Genomic DNA, 23,160 nt, shown 5'->3' on the forward strand with positions numbered 1-23,160 from the left:
TTTATGATGGGCTGTCTGGGTGGCACCACACTAACTCATGAGCCGATAATATGACGAGAAGATTATTTCTATTTATACAGACATACATATGCAAATATTTTACTGCAGTCTCCAACAGCAACAATTTACAACTTACATTATGTGCAGATAACACAAGCACAGAAAGAGAAGCGACAATATTTTAAATATAAAGAACACTGAATATAAAAAAATATGTTTTTTGTGCCTCTCCACCAGTTCCCACTATCTGGCCAATCTTCAGGGTATTTTTTCAGGGATCAGAAGAAAAGTAAAACACTTTGGGGTAGAGATGCATAAGCCTGAGGCCAAGATGGCCCTCCACTGCAAAATTACACTTCCCAATTGAGTTGATGCAGGTCACTCCGACAGTACATAAACTCAGCATGCTGAAGGTGAACAGTTTGGCAATGTTAAAGTTGTTGGGGAGTTTCCCAGCTACAGTACAGGAGGAGGCTTAGACATCTGAATAGTACACTGGAGGTGGAACCCTAAAGTCACAGCTTTTAATTCAGCCTCTTCTCATAATTTGAGCTGTGCGACTTCTTCACTCATACAATTTATAGGGTTAACAAAACCCGACAATGTCACGTTAGGGTTCAAACCAAACAGAGATTTCCAAATGATCTAAAAGTATTTGTTAATTTAATGTTTCGAGCAGCATAACAAAGCAGATAAATGTAAGGTTAGCAAAGGACAAACCTGACCACCAGCAGACAAACATCTTGATTAAAAAAAAACAATTAAACCGGTACTATGAAGTATTGGAGATTCAATTTAAACTCTGAATTTTAATAATTACAATATCAACTCAGTAAGAATATGAACCCAGACAAAGGTTGCAGCGTCTGCCAAATATAAACAGAGTAAAACATTATGAAATTGTGTTGTCCTTTCAGATCAGTGTGTTTGTTCAGTTTCTGAAAACAAAAGGAAAAACGTTTTCCACGAAATGACATAGTGCACCTTTAATAGACTAGATGAAATAAAAATCAACATATAGGTCCCACTATTTCATAATCTTTGGTAGTCACACTTGAATAAAGTTTTTAAAAACACTTAATTATTCATGTAAACCAACTGAGGAACATAAGTCACACTGCGCTTTATATTGGTCTGAGTTTGCTCTGGTTTTTACCTCATAAAGCTACTATTTGCTTGAGCTTTCCACCATTATCTTAATAAGATTTTGGGGAGTTTTAAGGTATAAAACAATTTTTTTTTGTTCCTCACAGAATGTCAAGAATAAAAAAATAAATAAGGAGAGCGACGCCATGGAGTTAAATAAACTTGACAGTTGATTGTTGCCTGCATGCAGTACAGGAAAATCAATTGTGAAGTTATTAATGTTTTATTTGTATGTTCAAACAAATACAATGAACCCTCCAAAGTCGGCAGACAGTCTGAGCACCACACAGCTCTCCCTTTCTACACAGCTTCTCTTGTACCAGGAAGAGAAGAAGAGACAGCTACATACAGACATAGGCACCTAGGATCAGGTAATTTTGTAATATTGTATTAATATTTCATCACATATTGAGAATTCAGAAGCAGGGAGACGTTTTGGAGTTTCTCAGTGAGTAAAAGAGACACAAAGACTCAGAAAGTTGTAGCTTATGTCTGCTGCATACAACCCACTTTCAACCCACATCGCTGAAAGTGGCAAACTGATCCTCGAGAGAACACAAAATTGCCAACAGTGACATGTGCCAGTTGATGATGTTGTATTTGAGTCTCCAGTCTCATCAGAGTTAATCCATTTCTTCAAAGGTGTTGTAAAGTTCAATACAGGCAGGCAGGTAGCAGTGGGCTTTCGAAGAGAGAAAGACCACTGCACATCTCATCTGAAATGCTAAAAATGCCTCCTGATAAGAGGCTGCAGCTTCCACACATCAGGACACTGGTGTTTGCAGGAATTGTCCTTTTTCCAGGTTTACAGGCCGGCATATCTTTTATTGCAAGAGCGATAACATACACAGCCTAGTTAAACATAATCAGTGATACCTAACTGGGTCACGTCTGTGCACAAACTCTCTCCAGTGCATAGAAGTAACTCTTCACAGCCAATAGATTGATAGGTACATTTCAATCTAAAGGACACAGCTATTTAAATGAAATGAGAAATGGATGACTTTCTGAATAAAAGTTAAAATGATTGAAAGACTTTTTTTTCCATCAGGTGTGTTCACCAGTAACCTCTGAGTCTAAGCCGTTAATTGTAGCCTCCATGTCTGGAAAGTGCCCAAAACCTGCATTTTCTCTACTCCACAGGTTACAAAAAGATGTCGGATTGTATGTATGCTCATGAGAAAATGACCCTTCTTCCCACTTGATTAATTACCTCAGTAAACAGTTTCCTAATGAGTTTTTGGTCTCAATTGCTACTTTTAAGTCGTCTTCAATGCAGCCTGAAGTTCAATTTGTAAATTATGGTCCCATTTAAGGCCTTTGTACGTCAAGGACGAGTCAAATAAATTACAGGAATATGCAAAATACTTGCTTCAGAACTATTTACACTGGCAGCAACACAAATTGCAGGGCAGGGGCTGTTAGAAAGAACAGTGCCAGAGCTGCAAGAGAGCCTCAAGGATCTTGGGTGTCTCACTGCAGTACTGACCAGCTAACTGACAGTAAGAGGGAGGTCACATTCAACGGGTCATCTCAGCTGACTGTCCCAGGGCTCCAGTCCAGTCTGTAATAATGCATTAATATGTTACAACACCAAAGTTACAAACAAACTAACCGATAGAGGCAACGGTAGTTGCTAAGTCACCTTTGTCATATTGTCTGTATAATTTTGTGTGTGATAAATGACAATCAACAGGTCTGCCATTCTCCTTGGATGTGACGTGACGTCGATTTCGCATAACATGATTGGTTGAATGTCTTAATTTGCCTTTTGAGCCATATCATATTTGCTTTCTTTCTGACATAAACATCATTTTTAAAAAAGACAAAACATATTTGCATGAAAAAAACTCCTCCAATGTGTAAAGTAGTAAAAGTAAATCAGTGTATGCTTCAGAGTGTGGCTACCTTGTGATCGACAAGTTCCGTCAAGTTCAGTAACACTTCCATGTCCTTAGGCTCTTAATCAGATCCAATCAGGTGATCCCCCCTAGCTCCAGCCTCTAAATCAAATATGGTCACTTCTTGGTCCAAAAAAACAAGATGGTGATAGTGGTAAGGCTAAACTCAAGGCCTTAAAAAGGTCACCCACAAACCAATGGTTGACGCCAGGGTGGGTTTACACTTTAACAGGACGTCCCTCCAAGGTCATCACTGAAAGAGCTAACACTGTTCTCTCATAAAAGGATCAAGGTCTTGTGAACTTGGGCTGGGATTTATCCAGGAACATCAGCCTTCTGAAGAGCAAATTCTGCTGAGACAGTGCCATATGTAACCAAGTCTCATTAGCAACCACTGCTTATCTGTTATGTTCTGGTGGAGCAGTTTGTCAGTAGAGGTGAATCTATATAATGTGAAAATCAAATAGTAAATGTTAGCAATTAAATTACCACTGCATCACGATCTGATAAGAAATTTTAATACAGCTCTGGCAGAGGATTTCTGGATGCTTTTGAAAATCTTTTACATTATCTTCCTTTGGTAAGTCTTGGAATAAAAAAGAAGATATTAAGAATCAGAAGAAGAACCTCAGATAGTAAGAAAGAGACAAAATGGTAAAGACGAGAATGAGAAAGAAATAGAGGGGATATGCAGTGTCTTTTTCATCGGAATCACTTCATGGTCGGAAACACACTTCAATTCCCTTGAGTGTGTCCATTAACATCTGAAGCCCAAATCTGTCAAAGGCACCATCCACAGAAACCAGACCCAACCCTGGCCCACCCAAGCAGGCGCAGCAATTCAGCCATGGCCCACGCTTATGCAGCATTGAGCAGAAGTAGCTCATCTGCAGAATAAGAGTGGCTATTAGCCAATGAGAGATGGACGAACAGACAAAAAGATATTTTTTTTAAAAAAGGAAGTGACAGCGAGTGTGAAAAACAGAAATATAATTACGTAACACTTAAGTAGTGCCAAAAAGAAAGTTTATCCCCTGCATTTGACCCATCTTAAATATTTATCTGATGTGAGCACCGACTGTGCAATGCCTGGAATACTGTATTTTTTAGGCTGGTGCTTCATCAAAGGCACTTGTGGGAGCGTCTTTAATATCTGACCTTCATGTCTTTGAAGAAAACAGGTATAGCCAGAGGAAACTCAAGTGAACACAAGGAGAAATCGTACACCAAAACACAGAAGGTAGACTTTTGAGGTTTCAACCCATTAGCTTTGTCTTGTGAGGCTGCAGTGTACCACAGTGCAGCCCAAACAAAATCATCATTAACAATTATCCTCACCATGGGTCATATCCAGCACCCCAGGGGTGTTTGCCACAACAATGGAGACTGAAGTTTACACATCACCAACATTAACTGGGACTGTAGGCACAGATCCACATCTTGAGTTTGCCCAACAAACTTTCTGTTAAGTTACAAAAAAAGATGGCTGTTAAGTGATTGGTGCTCTCTGCTAGCCAAGTATCCGCTGCCAGATAGCTGAGGGGGAAGTTGGACAGGAGGTCTGGGTTGTTGTTGTTTTCCTCCGCTGCAAAGATCATAGCCTGAAGCCAACAATGTGCTCACTGTTTAAAACTGCAGCAGGTGAGACAAGGAAAAATAAATAAATAAGAGGAAAGAGATGTAATTTGTAAGATAAGGCCAGAATCTTAGTTTAAAACATGGACAGAAGTGAATGTGGGGAAATGATAGCGTTGATGTAATTTCAAAGGTGTGTTGTGTTACAGAGATGTCTACTGAAGTTAGCATGCTAACCAGCTAGCCCTAGCCCATCCTGACTCCTGACACCACTTTTTCCGCAAGAGGCGGTAGTTCGTTAGTATCCATTGATTGAACTGGAATATGTTAGAAGCAATGAGTTTGTGACGTGTTCGAACAAGTAAACAAAATTAACAAAATGTCAAGAATAAATTCCTTCTGAACTCATCATCAAACACACACAAAGAAGGTAAAACTCACCAAAACAGCCATGTTTTTATCTTTCCACACCCTTGGGTTGAAATAAATCCTGAATTCACAGAGTAGGATGTGGAAATATTGCAGCTCTAGTCACCGTTTTTCACCCATTACTGTTCCGAGTTGAATCACCTCTGTGTTGTATCCTCAGTCCCAGTTAGTGGCCAGCCTTGTTCAGATGCATTTTCAAAACAGATTGGCTTCAGCCTATCACCAGTATAACCACTAACTGCTGCGGACTTCAGCTTCTGTTAGCTAATTAGCTCAGTTAGCTGTCGAGCCAGGGGAGTGGTTTGCTGTTACACTTCTAGCACAGGAGCTTTGGACTGTGACAAGCAAGGGCTAGCTAGTTAGCATGCTAATTTCAGAAGATACCATAATGTCAAACCACTATTTCTTCACATGCTGTTGACGGTTCATTTTTGAATGCATTCACCTGAGGTTCTTACATATTGCCTCTTTAAGCTTCTCACTCTGCAATTTTAATTCAGGCTGTGGTGCCTTCATAATCAGGAAACAGGCAGGACTTCCCTCCATACATCCCTGGATCAACCCAGCGAGTCAGCAGTGGAGCAGGGCAAAGATAGATATACATCACTTGGAAGATAAGTGCAGCGAGGGAAATCCAAGTATAAACAGCATTGATTAGTTAACACAGGACGCGGCATGTAAATACAGCCTGATGAAAGTGGTAAATGGAGCAAGAGGCAAATAAACACAATGTCCTGTGGAGAGAATTCGTAAATTCTCTTTTTGTGTCTGTTCATGACTTGAAGTGATTTCTAAATGCTATTGAACATATTTTGCAAATAAAACAAATCTATTTTCTTCACAAAACGCTAACCCATACTTCAACTCGGTAAAGTGGATGGATAAATACTTGAAGCAACAATGGGTGGGGATGGGGGTCACCTATCCCCACACCACAGGAAGGAAGAGGAAGAAGATTTATGTGATGAACAGAAATCACTGCCATATGGGAGAGAATCAGATTGTCGCCTAGCAGTGGGAGAACATTGGTTTGTTATTGAAGGGAGATGAGAGTGCATATAGCAGGGATAGCAGTTAAAAAAAATATAGATGATGCAGTTGTAGTTTTTATTATCTTAATGTGAGATACTGTAGCTTCTGGTATGAGCCACAGTCCATCTCCAATTTTTGCACATATTTTGAAAGATCTAAAACAAAAAACACTTGAGTAAATCCTCAGTCTTTGATGGTCATCAACGACCACACTTGTCAGTGATAGCAAGGGTTGGGTAATTCCACACAATTATGCAATCAGTTTGACCCCAATATCCCTCAGACCTCACCACACTGATAATGGGCTATATATGGGCATGTGAAAGTGCTTGTGTAGATGTACAAATTGATTAGAGGGGCCTATTAAAGATGAAAAGGGGTGAGGGGAGAAAGAGAGAGCTGTCATTTTCAGGAGCAGGCCCTGTCACTGACAAGTGCTCATCCAATTACACCATGAGTGTCCTCTCCTTTCCGCACTCTTTTTTTCCTTTTCCTCTCATTCTTCCCTCTACTCTCCACTTTCTCGACCACCTGATCGCCCTCTTCCTCTGCTCTTGTACTTCAGCCTTTGTGGGTACTTAAATAGTCTCCAGTAATTGGTGCTCCTCTCCTCTCATCTACTCTTTGCTCCCTTCTTCCCCTTCCGACTGCTCTCTTTCTATCTTTTAAAGCGCCGATGTGCAAGATATGACCAGAATGGTATTTAAACACGAGTAACATTATCAATAGAATGTAAAGGGACACTAGTGTTGATGTTATCGCAAAGGCATGTATGTATTGTGTGTCAATGTGTTGCAGAGATGTCTGCTGAAGTTGGCATGCTTACCAGCTAGCCTGGCCAATCCAGTCTCTTAATACCACTTTGTACCTCAAGAGGAGACAGTCTGATAGTCCATGAAGTTTTCACTGGTAGCATGCATTTCAAGCCACTTAAAGCCATGCCCTTATACAAATAAATTCCAATCAGATTTTGCTTACTAAAATAATGTTATTTGTTTTCCTGTAGCTTTGATATTACCCATAATGACCAAAGTGAAGAAGAACCAATATGCCCCCCCGAGACCAAGTTGCCAGCGCCAGCTGCAGCAGCTCCTCAAGGGGAATACAGGAAGAGGAGCCCAGGGGCTTGCACAGCTGGGACCAGGTCCACAGAGAAAAGGATGTGAGGGGAATGGTTTCACCTCCAAAAGAAGAGAGGGAAAAAATGTATGTTTCTCTTAGAAATATAAATCTCTTTGTCAGTGTTGAGGAGAAGGGAACAGTGTAAGTTTAGATGGGACCAAAGAAGGGCTGAGGATGGATTTAATTCGAAGTCCACCAGATTTGTTCCACCCTGCCCTGTCGGATTCCACTGTCAACTCCTCACAGCATGGAGCCTGGCGGTGCGCTCATCACAACAAGAAGATCAGAGCGGAGAGAGGTGCCATGTCTAAACGAGGTAAGAAGCCCACATTCCATCCAGAAGGTTTGGGCAAAAGTTTAATTCAATAAATCTTATGCATCCTCACGAATCATTGTTATTATGTCTATATTTGTTTCTCTAGATGCCCGTCCAACAGCTTCGTCCCACAAACTCTTCTCTGTTCTGCTGATCGTAGGATGGATTGCTGCCTGTACAGCAGTTGTGTACTTTGTCTACATTTTTGCTTGGGTAGGATGTGCTCATAAATACATGTATGAACAATACAGCATTATGTGAATGCCCTTCACATATAAAGACGGTTTTGTATGAGCCTCTTTGGCTGTACTTTCGATATATTTTTAGCTACTGGTGTGACTCTGGGGATGGCAGTGTTGGTGTGTCAGACTTCAGTCAGTCTACCGCTTTAATAATATTTCAACAACCATTGGATGGATAGCATGACTCTTTGTATAGACATTTAGAGTAGCCCAGAGTATGATTTCTATTAATTTTGGGCATGTTAGCCTTGTGATGTCAGTATTTAACTCAAAACATCACTATATCTTAGTTAAGCTTTATAGAGCTGCTAACATGGCTGCAGACTCTTAGTCTCATGTTTGTTTGGCTCATTGCGTAGACCTCAGCGAAGTAAGCTCTAAAACGTAAGCACAATGCATCGACAATGACAGACCAGTTTATTTTTATAAGGCTGAATATATAGACACTACACTTTCATCTGCATCCTCTTTTCAGTGGCCAGTAGTCAGTGTGTAGTGGTTAAAAAAAATAGTACATAATCATTTTTCAAAACTTACCACCTCAGACTCAGACGCAGGCTATGTGTTTGTTGTACTAATGGATTTTGATTTCTCTCTTTTTTTGGCAGAAAAGAGGTGTGCGTGGAAGAAATTGAATTCAAGACAGAAATTAAGTTCTGCCTCCATGGGACACAGGGAAGAAACTATCAACTTCATGTTTGGATATTACTTTTCTATTAGAGACATATTCTCAGCTATTTTCAGATAAGTGGAAACACTTGTATAAAAATGAGCAATAGATCTCTGCCATGTTCCAGTGGTAATGATGTTTAGCTCTGAAGAAAGTTTCCTCTGGAATGACTAACTTTCTGTCTTGTTATAAATGAATTAAATAAACACATTTATGCATTCTCCCCATCAGTTTATGTAATACTTAATAAAATCTCTTGTACACTGTGAATTATAAATCTTTTCAGACATCATGGATTGAAATCCATTACCATCAAATAGACGTCCTAATGAGAACACTCAGCAATCTCTATGCACAATGTCAGATGTGATACATTTATTCATTTGGGCAGCTGCACTTCACTCAGCAGAGCTCCTCAGAGCTAAATTAGAAAAAGTGTGTGTTTTGTAACAAAAAGTTCGTAAAATGACGAATGGCTACCTTATTTTGTGTGTGTGCGTGCGTATGTGCGTGCGTGTGTGTTTGTTTCTGGCATAGGCTAATTTCTGGGAGAAATTTTAGACTGAAGACCATTCAATTGGGGGACCACTTGAGTTAAGTCAAGGGCTGGTTTGGGTTGGACAAATCGTGGTTTGAGTTAGAGGTTGGGGTCAGATCAAAGTCAGAGTTAAAGTCATGCTGGTATTGATCAGGATTAGGTCAAGGGTTCCTTTAGCAAAAAGTAGTTTATTCAAGTGTACTACAAGTATACTTATTTTATACTAAAACTGAGGCAGTATACTTTGAACTTTTTATACACTACATTTTATATACTTAAGAAAAGTATAGTGAAGTATACTTGGCTTATACTGAAAAGTATAAAGAATAGTCTAAGACTAAGTACATTAATGCTTAGACTTATACTTTAATACTAAAGCTTATACTTGTACTTTAGTATACTGTGGACTGTGGCGCAAAGACTCTTGGGTATTCTGTTGTTGTTGGTGTAATTATGGTTTGTGAATGTGTTTGTGAATAAGATGATGTGCAAGACAGTTGCGAGTTAATTCACATCCTTGTTATGTGGTTAAATTGTGTCAAATTAACAAAGATGATAAAAATGATGGCACCGTGAGTGAAGGGGTGTTTTCCAGGAGAAACTTCCCGTCTGTTCAGCTATGAGCACGTATGGTAATAAATGGTGAATCTTGACCTAGAGCATGCTAATGTAAGGCTAATGTAAGAGTGCTAATACTTACAGTATCTTGAAGTAAGTACAGCAAAAAGGTTGAGTCATTGAGTTGTGGTTAATTTAGCAGAATAAAAAGCTTTCTCACTACACGCATTTCCTTTGAGGTATTACCCCTGTTATAAACTTACATGTTAATAAACTAAAATGTGGACGAGAAGTATATGCTTAGTACACTAGTAGTATATAGATGAGTGTACTTGTTGTCTACTTGAAAGTGTACTCCTGTAAACTTAAAATGACCTTATAAAGTATACTTAAAGTATCCTTTTATAAACTTAAAATGTTCCAATTTAGTCCGAAGAAGTATTAAATTAGTGTACTTCTAGTATGTTACAAGTACATGGTCCATAGTATACTTGCTATACTTATACTCAAGCATACTCAATAAAATGAACTTCAAGTATACTACTTTTTGCTAAGGGTTGGGTTAGGGTTCGATAAGTCCTGGTTTAGGTTGGGGGTTATGGTCAGGTCAAGGTTAGAGTCAGGCAGGTAGTCAATAAGGTTATGTTCATGCTGTTAGTGATATGAGTTGGCGTCAGGCTGGTAGTGATCAGGCTTAGGTCAAGGGTTGGGCAAGTAGTGGTTTGGGTTAGGTTTTAGGGTCAGGTCAAGGTTAGCGTTAGTTTCAAGCTGGTAGTGATCAGGGTTAAGGTCACTCTACGTGAAATTAATGTAAGTCTTTGTAAAATCAACATGTGTGTTTGCGTGTGTCATCTGTATATGCATGTCACAATACTGGACATCAAAAATATTGGGTGTCAGGACTGGCGATGTCATTGCCATGCCTTCCAAACACCTATCTTTTTTATTTTGTGTTGTCCTGCATTGTCATAGGAGCTGAAGGTGAAAACAGTGGAAAGATAATTTAGTGGGGAGCTGCACTTTCTCCTACACTTTTATTGTTATTTGCTGAGTTGGCCTGGTGGGGCCATTATATGTAAGCACTTGATGAACTGTTTTACTTTTGGCATATTACTGAACTCAAGATTAAAGCAGAATTAAGCCCAACCTCAAAGACTCCTGCCAGTATTTGGATTTCAGCTAGCAGTAATCAAATAACTAATGTTTGCCCAACATGTCAGCTCATAACTTGCCATTATAGCTGAGCCTCCAAATCTGTAATAGTAGCGCTGTCAGCTTTAAAGAGCATTTCGAAGTCTGCGTTTAATAACAGGGAATTAGACGTCTGCTTGTTAATGCAGGTTGTGCCATATCCACTTTCCCGTAAGCAGGAGGTGTAAGCCTCATACGCCCGCACAGGCCAAATAAGCCTGTACACTTGGTGTCATTTTGTGCACCAGATGTAAACATCAGTTCAACAGGGCAATAAGATTGAGATGGAAACTTTCTGTACCACAGCAATGCATTAGGGTTAGCAGAAACACATGTGACCCAACTGCACACAAATGTTCATGAGGGAACACACGCGCACACGTAAAGTCGCTCTCACTCATACACATGCATGTGCAAGCTCGTATTTGAACACAAACACTACTTCATAGTAATTCAGTAGCATCATGTTGTTTGTAACTAGTAGAATAATGTGTTTATTTGGATAACATCAACACTCACACAGGCGCACACACACACACACACACACACACACACACACACTACCCGTCCCAACCATTGCAGTCAGCCCCAGTGTGGCATTTCTGTCCCTCAAATAGATCATTATGCAGGTACACCACATGCTGCTGTGTAATGAGATGTCTTCCAGGTGTGGGACATTAACTCTGTGTGTTTACTATGTAGAGTTTATGTTTATTGCTGTGCTGCTTGCACGGTGGAATGCACTCTTTTGGTGAAAATATGGAAAATACGTGACCCGAAGGTGACAGATGTTCCGCCTTAAGATGAGGCAAAGGGTTGTAACAAAATGTTTTACATTAGCTAAAAAAAACAAAACAAAAAAACAACACAATTAACATAATCTCTTCTTAGTGCACAGTTACACTTTATTCAATCATTTTAGCAATGAAAATGTAATAAAAGACATGTTATAGAAACATGCTCTTTATTCTTTTTTTCCCCCCATTGTGCTAAATATTGGTTGCAATAGCAGTGGGAGCAGTACCAGTGGTGTTTGCAGACATGGCCTTTGAACAACCTGGCCTTAGGCAGAGGTCTTTTCAAAGCATAGGGGTGTTGAGGACAGAGTCAGGTGTCATTTGGTCTTAAACTTGTTTTTGGGGCTGCATGTGAAGCTGACGCTGTTCCCTCACTCAAAGGGAATACTCAACTTGGTTATAACAGTAGCTCTAGGCCAGAACCAACTGGGCTTAAAAAAATAAAATCAATAAAACCTTAAAATAGATTCAGATCCTGAAAACCACAATTGTAATGATGTGATTTTGTTGTGTAACTACAGAACTGTATTTCACACACTTCATCATCAGAAGACTGTAGTTTCTGATTGACTGAAGATTGCCTGTCTCCCTTTAAAAAAAATAATATTCTTTAAGGGTGACTCACCATTTCATAACTATATCATTGTAGAACTGTATCTGTGTACCAACAGTGAAACAATACAAGAAACTACAGCTACTGTGCTCATGGATTATTTGGCCTATGAAGAACATTGATTTGGAAAGCAAAACTAATCCTGTAACACTGAGAAGACGGGAAACTGCACGTCAAGTAAGTGGCATTTCCCGTTGTGACAGAAAGTGCCTTACATCAACTGAACCAATTAAGTGCTGTGACCTTCATGCCAGTCCCAAACTTGAAGCGGTTAATTAAAATTGCAGTCTACATTGTCACTGACTGCACTAAGATGTAAAAGTAATGAAACTGATCTTTCACCTGTCTGCTGCTGACGGACGATCAATGGTTACTTTAACGATGGCAGTCTGTTACTGCACAATACCCTCAATCAAGAGGGTTTCTAGATAAATGTTTTTTGATTGATTAAAGTTATTTGCTGCCTTGAACCAACATCAAGTATTTGATGTAAACTGTAATTATTGGAATCTGAGTGATTAATGCTCCTATCTGTGGGGGATGGGGTTGAACAACTGCATGATTAAATAAGAAAGGGAAAAGTCACAGCACTGCAGTGGGCTGGTCACAACATGAGGAGAGAGTAAACAAATACGATTGCTAAATTACACAAATGGCGTCAGTGAGCCAGTCATTAGCAGTATGTGCCATGAAGTGCGTCAGAGCAAGCAAACATGCAGCTCAACCTGGGAAGAAGAAACAAGATCCAATGCAGGAATCAAGATCAACATTTGCTATTTGAAGAAACAGAATAAGCTGTAATACTGTCAAGAAACTGGATCTTACACCTTTGATGAAACCAAAATTTTGCATTAAGTCAATCACCACAGGCTCCTCTGAACAACACAGATATGTTGAACAACCACAGGATGTCACTGTTATACATTAATTATGGAGTTAGCACAAATACCTGTGTGAGGGGCTCCAGCAGGAGATATAAAGTGAGGCAGCTGAGGCTGGTTTGGATTCAATATTAGTCCTTACATCTGAACAATAGGAGGAAACTGACGTTGCATTGTTCTTCGATATACCATATTAACTTGAGTAACTCTATTTGGATTGAATCCATCTGTTAAAAATGAATGGGGTGATTCCGTGAAAAGGAGCATTTTATCAAACAACCAAAGCAGGCCCTGCTCTGTAGATTAATTTGCCTTACATTGCATGTCTTGCTATGTGACTATTGTGCATTCAAACACTGCAATGTCAGTGCTGAAAAGATATTTTGTGCAGCCCTACACTGGAAACCCAGATTAAATATTAATTTGAGTTTTTGAATGGTCATGGATTATTCTTAAGGTTTCATTAAAAAGAAAGAAGAAAAAACCTCACCCACTGCTAAATCAAATTAGTCTTAGAAATATGGAGTACAATGATCATGGTAAGCACAGTATGTTAACTTTTGGGGGCCTGATTTGTGGCATATTATCAGACTTCCCAGCATGCATTATTTGAGAGTCAAAAGTCTCCTGAGACATCAAGACACTGCTAACCATGATCAAGGTTAGTATGAATTCAGTCTTGATCCATTCATACATACAGTCCAGTAAAGATGAGATAGGAGTGATCTCATCTTTGTATTAAAGAGGTCATATTATGCTATTTTTCAGGTTCATTGTGCTCATTCTTTTTTCGTTTTTTGTTTTGTTTTGTTTGTTGATTTCCTATCGTCTTGTGTCTTTTGTTACTTTCTACTTCCTTCTCACCTGTGTTCTGTTTCCCTCCAGTGATCATTGCTGCTCCACAGTCTGGTTGTCCCCCCACACCTGTCTCACATCAGTCTCAGTAGCACTGTTCCCAGTGTCTCCACCTGCACCTGTTAGTTTAATTTGTATTTAAGCCTGTGGTGCTCTCTCAGTCTGTGTTGGTTAGTCTGTTCTGTTTCCCATGTCAATCTAATGTCTCCAGTGTTCCCTGTCTGTTGAGCTTCGAGTTTTTAGTTTTGGCTTTTGTATTTTTTTTAAATACTGAACTTGTTTTCTTTCTTTTTGGTCTGTGGATCACAGCCTACTTCATTAAAGCTCGCTTTTTGTTGTTTCAACCTGCCTGACTGTTTCTCTGCATTTGGGCCCTCAGCATTTTGCAAACCCTGACAACAGTGAGACTTTCAAATTTGGCACAGGGCACACGGATTCCTTTTTCTTTTATACCAAAACCTGCAAAGAGTGTTGGTATTAAAGCCGCTGCGATTAAAACTTTTAACAGAAAAATTCTGCCTCTTAAAATTCAGAATGGTTGGTTGTCAGTGGCCTTTAACAACGAGAGCACAGTGAGAGTGCACTTCACAATAAGAGCTCCTTTCAAATCAAGTACGCAGTAGCACAGTGCCCACTCTAATTGCCTACCTGAAACACTTTCTCTGTTATGATCCAAACACATAAATCGCACGTGTAGTTCTATGCATGCACATGTGTGCTTCTGTGCACGTGTTTTTTGCAGGTGTGCATATGGTGTGTGTGCACACATTAAATGTGTTGCGCTCCCCTTTCATACACCTCAGTCACCACACACTGCCCCAAGCACTGCCGCACACACACTGACAGGCATTCCAGAGGCCGCATGCCCGCCCCCCCAACACACACACACACACACATACCACTGGACCCACTGTTAGGGTCGCCCAAAGGGCACATGAAGGAAAACTGAGTCGTTTTATGACTAGACAGGAACACAGGGGAGCAGAACTTTGTACTGACAGTAAAAAACAATAGAAGGTCTAGCATGGGTGACTCTTTAAAAAAGGCCTTCAAGATTGGAGGTTTGAAGTGCATAGGTGTTAATTTAAATGATTTCTCTCACTGACGGGATATTTTCCGTCAAATCATGCCTCTTATTAAGTTTTAAAACTCCGGACATCTCCTGTGCTTCGTGTTACTTGAGGATAAAACCTCAGCCGTCTATAGTGTGCAAAGTGCAAAACAGCTCCCAGGAACATGCTGAGGTGCTGTAATGTTAGCTGTGATGTTAGCAAGCATAGCAGCTACCGACAAGGAGGGCGACAGCACGAGGAAAGTGGGCGGTGTGAACCAGTTATCTGCTAGTGCGCTACTGGCCAATGAGAGCAAAAGGGGAAGCAGTAAATAAGCCACTGAAACTGATATTCAGCTGAAAACAATACTTGAATGAGCCTTGAGGTGGGAATGCATCCGCACAGAAACACACAAGCTTGAATTTATACTTTCACCACACATGAAACAAAGTATAAAGAATACGTTACTGAATGATCATCCAGACAAAGGCGTTATAAAGACACTTTGTAGTTGATTTTTCAAAGCCAAACTATCTGACTCTGCCACGCTGGTGACAGTTTATGGAATGCAGAGTCGAACGCTGAATAATGCTCATGTTCTGTTCCACCACCCAGAGGCAGGACGTTCACATTAAAGCTGTTTAGCTGAAACAATGTCGTTCAAACCACTAACAGGCTGAAATGTACACATTGTGGTATACATTTTTAAAAGTGAGGAAATAAATAAAATGAAGTTCGCGAGCCATCCAACTACTTTTGTGTATTTGCACAACTGTGAATCAACTCTGGCCCCTCTTGCACTCTCTCACTCTGAGATATCACTCTGAAATATCCTCAAGATATTTTTGACTCTCAGCTTCGAAGTTCGGCCATATATCTGATGCTTCTTCTTGGCACCCCTGTCCCAAACATCCTGTGTGTTATAATTCTCTTTGGCTCGCTCTCTCTCTTTCTCTCTCTCTCTCTCTCTCTCTCTCTCTTTTTTTTTTCTTTTACCTCTGAACTTCTTGAAGTGCTCTTTCTTATTCCCTGTGCATCCTGGACTGCCTGCCTCTCCAGTTTCAGCCTGGGTACAAGAGATCCCAGTGCCAGGAAATGTGCTTGTGGCTTAACTGCAGCGTGGGATATAAATTTACCAGGAGGCAGTTTGGGGGCAGTCATAAAGATATTGTTTGCTTCGTGCCTTTGACTCACTTCACACATTAGCCCCCAATGCTTATAGGTCCAATTAGAGGGCTGAGCTTTGGCTAATGCTGCATTTAAATGAACTATTTGGAGTTTTTTTTTCCCTACTTCTGTGGAAATTACAAAATGAGCTAAACCCTGTCAAGTCAAAAGTGCGGCATTAATGAAATGGAATGTAGGTATATCTGTCTATAGTTTAACCTTTAAGAACAGTGCAGGCTGCACTCTTGGTAAGGGGCAAAGAGGAAACAGCTACAGAATTTCTGCTTTTTGATGTTGAAATTTTTTACAAGATTTCTGTATGTATGTAAGGTCTCTGCAGTCCAGAGGAAAAAAATGCTAAGTCAAGTCAGCAGAACCAAGATATTCTGAATACTCACATTCTTATGCAGTGCACAATTTTAGTTAAACATTAAAAAATAAAAAAATAATAAAAAGTTCTCTTTTGGAGGCTCTGCAAGAATTACCACCCAATGCTTATAGTGTAATGTAATATTTCGTTCTATCAGATTTAAGAGCTTGCATTCATATACAAGCCTGGTTGAGATGCTAAAACAACACATACACACATAAACACACATTCATGCCTTGTAGGACTGCTCGCCTGCAGGCTCGGCGTGTTATTTAAAGATTTATTTTGAAAGAAGAAAAAAAAATGCTCCTCAAGATGATTATCAGTCATTATTATAAAGTATCTAAATACAGGCAACTGAGGTATATCTGTCTTTCTACAGGTGGAGTGTGTGTGTGAGAGAGAGAGAGAGAGAGAGAGAGAGAGAGAGAGAAAGAGAGAGGCAGAAAAAAGAAAGCCTGAGGGAGTGAGCGACATTGACAGAGACAGAAAGCTTGCACAAGCAATGGTAAGAACAAAACCCAGATAAACAACAACGTATAAAGGCTTGGAGGGTGTCGTATACAGTCTGAAGAAGTGGTCTACATGATCATGGCGCATCGTTCATTGCACTAATTTCTATATAAAAGGCGAAGGCAAAAATTCCCATGAGTAACCTCAGTTACATTTTAACATAGAAAACAAAGCGATACAAAACAATGAACCCTAAACGAGGATCCACTGACTTGATACAACCCTCCGCATTGAGAAAAATGCATGCACTTTTGAAAAGGTCACTGGGTTCCAGCAATAAGTCAGCCTGCAGATTTAAAATGGATAAGATAAACACTCCTTTTCCAAAACTTAATTATATCATCCCTCAATTGACTTTTGCCTCAGTGTGTAAAAGATAAACAGATGAGTTATATGGCACACTTTGTGTGATTAACCCTAAATCAAAGAGAAAACTGCTAACCTTTCTTAAAGGTGTGTAGGATTTAGAGGTATCTAGGAGTGAGTTTACAGATTGCAACAAACTGAACCAACTAATAACACAAAAAGCCCTAAATGGAGCCACTTTTTGGTTGTCCACTCTGGGCTACTGTAGAAACATGGTGGTGAAACACAGCGGACTCTGTGGAAGAGGACCCACTCCCTCTGTAGATATAAAAGGCTCATTCTTTAGTAATAAACACACAACGATTCTTAGTTTCATGTGCTTATACACAAATAAAAACATGATTACGAATATTATTGTCAATTTCTGCCCCTAAATCCTCCCAGAATCCTACACTGTGGACCTTTTATGGAATTGTTCAACACTTTGTCAAACACACTTACTAGCTTTCAGGTTAGTTAAAGGTGCAGTATGTAAGAATCACCTGTGGCTCAGGGGTAGAGCCAGCATCCTGTTATCTGAAGGTTGCTATTTCGATTCCCCTGGTCTGCATGTCAAGGTATCCTTGGGCAAGATACTGAACCCCCTAACTGCTCCAGATGTGCTGGTCGGCACCTTACATGGCAGCTACCACCATCAGTGTAAGTCGCTTTGGACAAGAGTGTCTGCTAAATGCCCTAGAATGTAAATGTACCTTGAATTCCTACTTCCAACAAATAGGGGTAGTGGGTATCACCAGAATAACTGCTAACTGCTATTTACTCTTTTCTTTTTCTACATCCATGAGTATAGCCATTGTTAGCTTGTTAGCTCAATTAGCCATGCAGCTAGCCAGATTACCAGTGTTTTCACCACCAGCACAGGAGCTTTGGACAGCTGGTAGAAAGAGGTCAGGCCTAGGGCTAGCTGTTTAGCAAACTAAGTGCAGTAGATATCTCTTCGACACAATAGGAGGACCTATTTGACATTACATCAATGCTGTTATTTTTTTCACATTCTATTGACAACTTTAGTAAATTTTTTAGTGTTTTGAAGGAAAATTCGCACATGTTGCACCTTTTGGAATATCGATACCATTCTCATATCAGTCTGTTAAATATAAATCTACAGCATGGAGATAATTGTCTTAGATCAACATAAAGACTGGAAACGGGGGAAACAGCACATTTAAAAGATTTTGTCTGCCATAGGAAATTGTGGGAGTCAAGACTCCAAGTTCTGAAAATCTTGTCATCACTAATAATTTGCCAGGCAGCTGGTGGAGACACCAGGGAGTCAGTGCTCCCAGCCAAGAAAAAAATCCAGCACACAACGCCCCATGAAACCACAGCTTGTTTTTAAACCAACCAGAAGAAATGTGGCGCTGCAGAGCTTGAGAGGTGCTTGGCGGACATTTTTTACCTGTTTCCAGTCTAAGCTAGGCTAAGCCAACTGGCTGTAGCGGGCAAACATCAGAGTGGTATCGACCTTCTCGTCTTACTCCCGTCAAGAAGCAAATAAGCGCATTTGTGAAAACGTCAAACGATCCGTTTTACGTCACATTTTCCTTTGTTCCTGCGGATATACACATACACTCACACACGCTGTAGCACAACAGATCCTGTAAGGCATACCAGTTTGCTTGACAAACAGTAGGCAGCGATCATAATGACTCACAAAGACTGGAAAACACACAGAGACTCACATCCACACAGATACACACAGGAGGCTCACTGAACGTATAAAAGGGGTCTGGTATCTGTCGATTGTCAGCTCAATGATTCATGACCAGCTGTCATCTTAAAGGCGAAAACTTCATTTTGGTTTATTTGACATACTGCTAATTAACAGCAGCCGCCTGTCATTAACATTAAATATAGAACAGTATTGTGTAATATATAATTTCGGTTAAATATTTACTGGTCTACTCGACAAAATAAATTCTGATTTCTGTAATAATTTATCTAATCTAGTCCTACTTGTTAACAAAGAGTACATTACGAGTACATTGTAGAGTGTATCAGCATGTAGATGAAGGCTGAAACCAGCTGAGGTTTCATGAGAGGCATATAGCTCAATCCCACATACAGTGCAGTGGTTCAGCCCTGTTACATGTATATAAGTGTGAGTGGGTTTGTGCTGTATTCATATGCCAGTGGGTTTCAGCACATTTGTATGTCTGCCCCTCTCCTTGCCAACTACTTGTACAGTATTTTGACTGAAACACACTCACACTCTAATACACATTGGCAGACTCACAAATGCTGAGTAAAACAAGATGAAAATGGAGAGAAGGGAAATAAAAACAGAAGAAGTGATTGTATCCAGTGAGTAGCAGAATAATCAGGCTGATTGAATGAACTACAGTATCAGAGTCAGAGAGACAGTGCTCCGTCTGTCCGTGAGGGTACAGTCCACTGCTTTCCTCAGAGGAAGTGCATACTGCAGTGTCAGTCCACCAGCCCTGGTCCATCCAGTAAAGAGCTAAGGGGAGCTTCCGCTTCCCTGTAGCCCCCAACGAGTGCTCCAACAGTCAGAGGGGAGAGGTACTGTAAGGGGGCAAGGACGACCCACGTCAGAACAGTCCCCATCCCAGAGGTCTGCGGATCACCACACACGGCAGGTGTTTTCAGGGACCATGTAGCTGCTCTTGTTGCAGCTGAATGCTTTGGCAAATTCTGGGAAATTTTGAAGGGAGCCCAGTACCCTGTGACACATACAGAGGAGATTGTTGGTTGGGGGTTAAAGGTGCTGTATTGGACATATGTTTGAGCTATAGATGGTATGTCATCTTATCAAGGTTTTAAAAAGTGTCATTTGTTCATGCCCTCTCCCTTGAAGCAGACAGCTGATTGATGTTAATTTACCTGAATTTTCCTGGACTGTGTACGTCGACTTTAATGGAATTAACAGCCTGCTCAGGTCGGTGTGTTCCACACCACACCTGGAAAAGTCAGACGTTAAGACAAACAGCATTAGAGCTCAGATCACCAATTATCCCTCAATCCATTGATCCATCCATCCATCCAACCATTGCTCAACCAAACCAGTCTTCCATCCATCCATTCATCTAATAGTCCGTCCAGTTACCCACCCATCCTTCCTGCCATCATACCATCCAATTATCCATCCATGCATCTTTCCATCCATCACTCAACTGAACCGGTCATCCATTCATCCGTTACCTGCGCGAAGTTTAGGAAGAAGAGCTGATCGTGGGAAAGGTCGATGCCAGGCAGTGTTGGCTCCTCTCCATGCTCCTTCACATAGTTCCTATAGGCCTGCAGTATCAATAGAAAACAACATGTTCTCATCTTCTTTGACTACTAGCGGTGTAATGGCACACAGAATTCACAGTACATACCTCTATATAGAACAGGTTATGTAAGTAACTTATTGAAAGGCACGGTAAACAGTTTTGATTTAAATGAGCTGACAAATAGCACACATTGGGTATTCAGGAAGCTTATTCCGCAGGTTGGGGGCATAGAATGTAATAGCTGCTTCATTTTGCTTGGTAGTGCACTCAGCAGTAAACAGGGAACATATGCTGTGGCATAGATCATGTTTTTATGCAGTTCCTTTGATAATGTTTTTGGCTCTGTCTGCTTTCACATCAAGAGGCTGCTTAAAGTCAGCGCAGATAAGTTATTGGAGTTGCACGATTGACACATCTGTGTGATGCCATCTAATATGTGTTGGCACATGGCCTGCGTGTTTCAGTCCACATACAAGTGTGGAACAACATCAACACAATGAGCCCATCAGAATCAGCGCTCGCTCTCAGAAAATGTTCTACACACCTGATTTGGAAGAAGCAATCAGGCCATTTTGAGCTCTTTGAGACTCTGCCTCCTGTGTTTTATCTGAACTTGCCGCCGCGCGTAGCGAAATAGTGTCCTCTTCTTGTTCTTTTTCTTTTTTCTTTTTTTTTCTTCTTTTGTTGGTTAATGGAGGTTGGAATACAGCTTTTTGGCACCCATTATCACCAAAGGCTGAAATGGCTCAAAATGGCCTAATTGCAACTGATTCCATATAATACCTCTGCTAATTAAATGTGGATGTCGCTAACAATGTCATTACTATTCAGTGGTAAACTTGGAAAACAGACAGTGAACAAAGGGAGTTACATTTCAAAAAGCTGCTCCAGTTTCAGATGTTATCATGTTGTCATCATTAACATGTTTCATTTCTGTTAACACTGCCTGTAGACACCTTCTAACTAGCTGACCGGACAGAAACTCTGAAGCAGCGGTTGATTTTATGCGTCGGGCTGTTTATAGCAAAACATTTGTTGTGGCAGCAGTTTATCTAAACTATCATTTCAGCAATTAAATTAGCATTTCAATTCACTTTTCCTGTCCAGGATGAACCTTTCATTATAGGACACAGGTGTACTGCCTGAAATCTTGATCCGAGAATAACATAAGAGCTCTTTGCCTCAAAGTAAAAACAAATCTACAGCATACTTGTATGATACCATGGCTGATCTAAAAGGAAAACATTTGTTATCTCTTTTGTATTCAAATGCCATTTCCTCTGCTCACCTCTGGTCATAACCAGACAACAATATCATGTCTCATCATTTTCGTGTTTACAATGGCTAATGAGGCAGTCAGTGACCTGGCAAGATGACACGTCTATTAATGTTAGCAAGCAGACGAAAATAACAAACCACCGAATGGCATCCTCTGTCATCTTTAAACCAGGGCTCTTAAACTGAGTTTCCGCCTTTGTTTTCAGGCTCATTACCTGATATGCCTGCCGTATCCCTCCATTGTCAGCAATGTTCTCCCCGAGGGTGTTGTTACCATTTAACTAGAGAGAGGACATAAGGGGAGAGTGAACATAAAGACTTGCAAGGAAAAAGGACAGTGGGAGATGGTAATTTCTTCCTCTGTATTTGAGCCGATCACAGATATTACTCTTTGGGATACAAGAAATCATCATCCCAGGGGATAAAAGAAGCACTGTTCAAAGTGATAGGACCGATGAGGGGAGACAAAGAGAGGGAGAGGGATTGAGAAGTCAACACAGAATATTAATGGCACCTGAACAGAGAAGAGATGAGCCTGCAAAAAGTGGGGTGGAGATGGAAATAGACAAAGGTAACAGGAAGCCAAACAAAAGAGAGGAAAAGCATGGTTTGGGAAAATATTTGAGAAAACACTGTTGCAATGTTGAGATGAGGAAAGACGAAGGAGAGAGAGTAGAGCGACCAGGACTTACATGAAGTCCATTGGCCAGGTCCCAGGAGAAGTTGCCATACTGGTTGACAATGCACTTTGACAGCTCCAGGAACCTCTGAGTGGAGTCTGGTGTCCACCAGTCCTTCAGGTCACCATCTTTATCATAGTTACGACCTGAAACAATAGACTATATTGTTGTTATCTATGACAGCGCTAAAATGCTGCAAGTGACAATTTTCCATTCCATTTCATTTCATTCATTTCCACTGTGTGTCTGGGTGGCACGCAGTTGCGAATATCAGCACAAAAAGGGTCTTGACATCTTTGAGATTGAACACAGGAACTTCACACAACCCAATGACAAATGAGGGTAATGAAAAATGATCTGAAGCAGCACACACAAAAGGCATTTCAAAACACTTTTTTTTTAAGTGGTGCCAGTTACAGACAGGGCGATATTTTGATCCAAAAACCAATATAATCTGCCAAAGCCACCTCTTGGAGGAAGTGAGAGCAACAGTGCGGAAAATCATACCATTGTCATCAAAGCCATGAGTGATCTCGTGACCGATTACCATGCCGATGCCGCCATAGTTGAGAGATTTAGCCTGGCCTTTGCTGAAGAAAGGCGGCTGGAGGATACCTGCAGGGAACACTGAC

The 23,160-nt window shown here is 40.5% G+C and overlaps 1 protein-coding gene across 2 annotated transcripts in view; it reads right to left on the reverse strand.

Moving 5' to 3' along the window:
* Positions 1-16,694: 16,694 nt before the first annotated feature.
* Positions 16,695-23,160, reverse strand: part of LOC115572390 (neprilysin) — a 39,277-nt gene continuing 32,811 nt past the window's right edge. For both annotated transcript variants that reach the window (XM_030402406.1, XM_030402415.1), the window contains exons 18-23: positions 23,036-23,155; positions 22,541-22,674; positions 22,064-22,129; positions 20,497-20,592; positions 20,179-20,255; positions 16,695-20,018 (exon numbers count right to left, since the gene is read on the reverse strand). In XM_030402406.1, coding sequence (XP_030258266.1) covers positions 19,919-20,018; positions 20,179-20,255; positions 20,497-20,592; positions 22,064-22,129; positions 22,541-22,674; positions 23,036-23,155 — 593 coding nt within the window. In that variant the 3' untranslated portion in view covers positions 16,695-19,918. The remainder of the gene's footprint in view (positions 20,019-20,178; positions 20,256-20,496; positions 20,593-22,063; positions 22,130-22,540; positions 22,675-23,035; positions 23,156-23,160) is intronic.

Source organism: Sparus aurata, chromosome 2, assembly GCF_900880675.1.
Source record: "Sparus aurata chromosome 2, fSpaAur1.1, whole genome shotgun sequence".
Classification (NCBI taxonomy): Eukaryota; Metazoa; Chordata; class Actinopteri; order Spariformes; family Sparidae; genus Sparus; species Sparus aurata.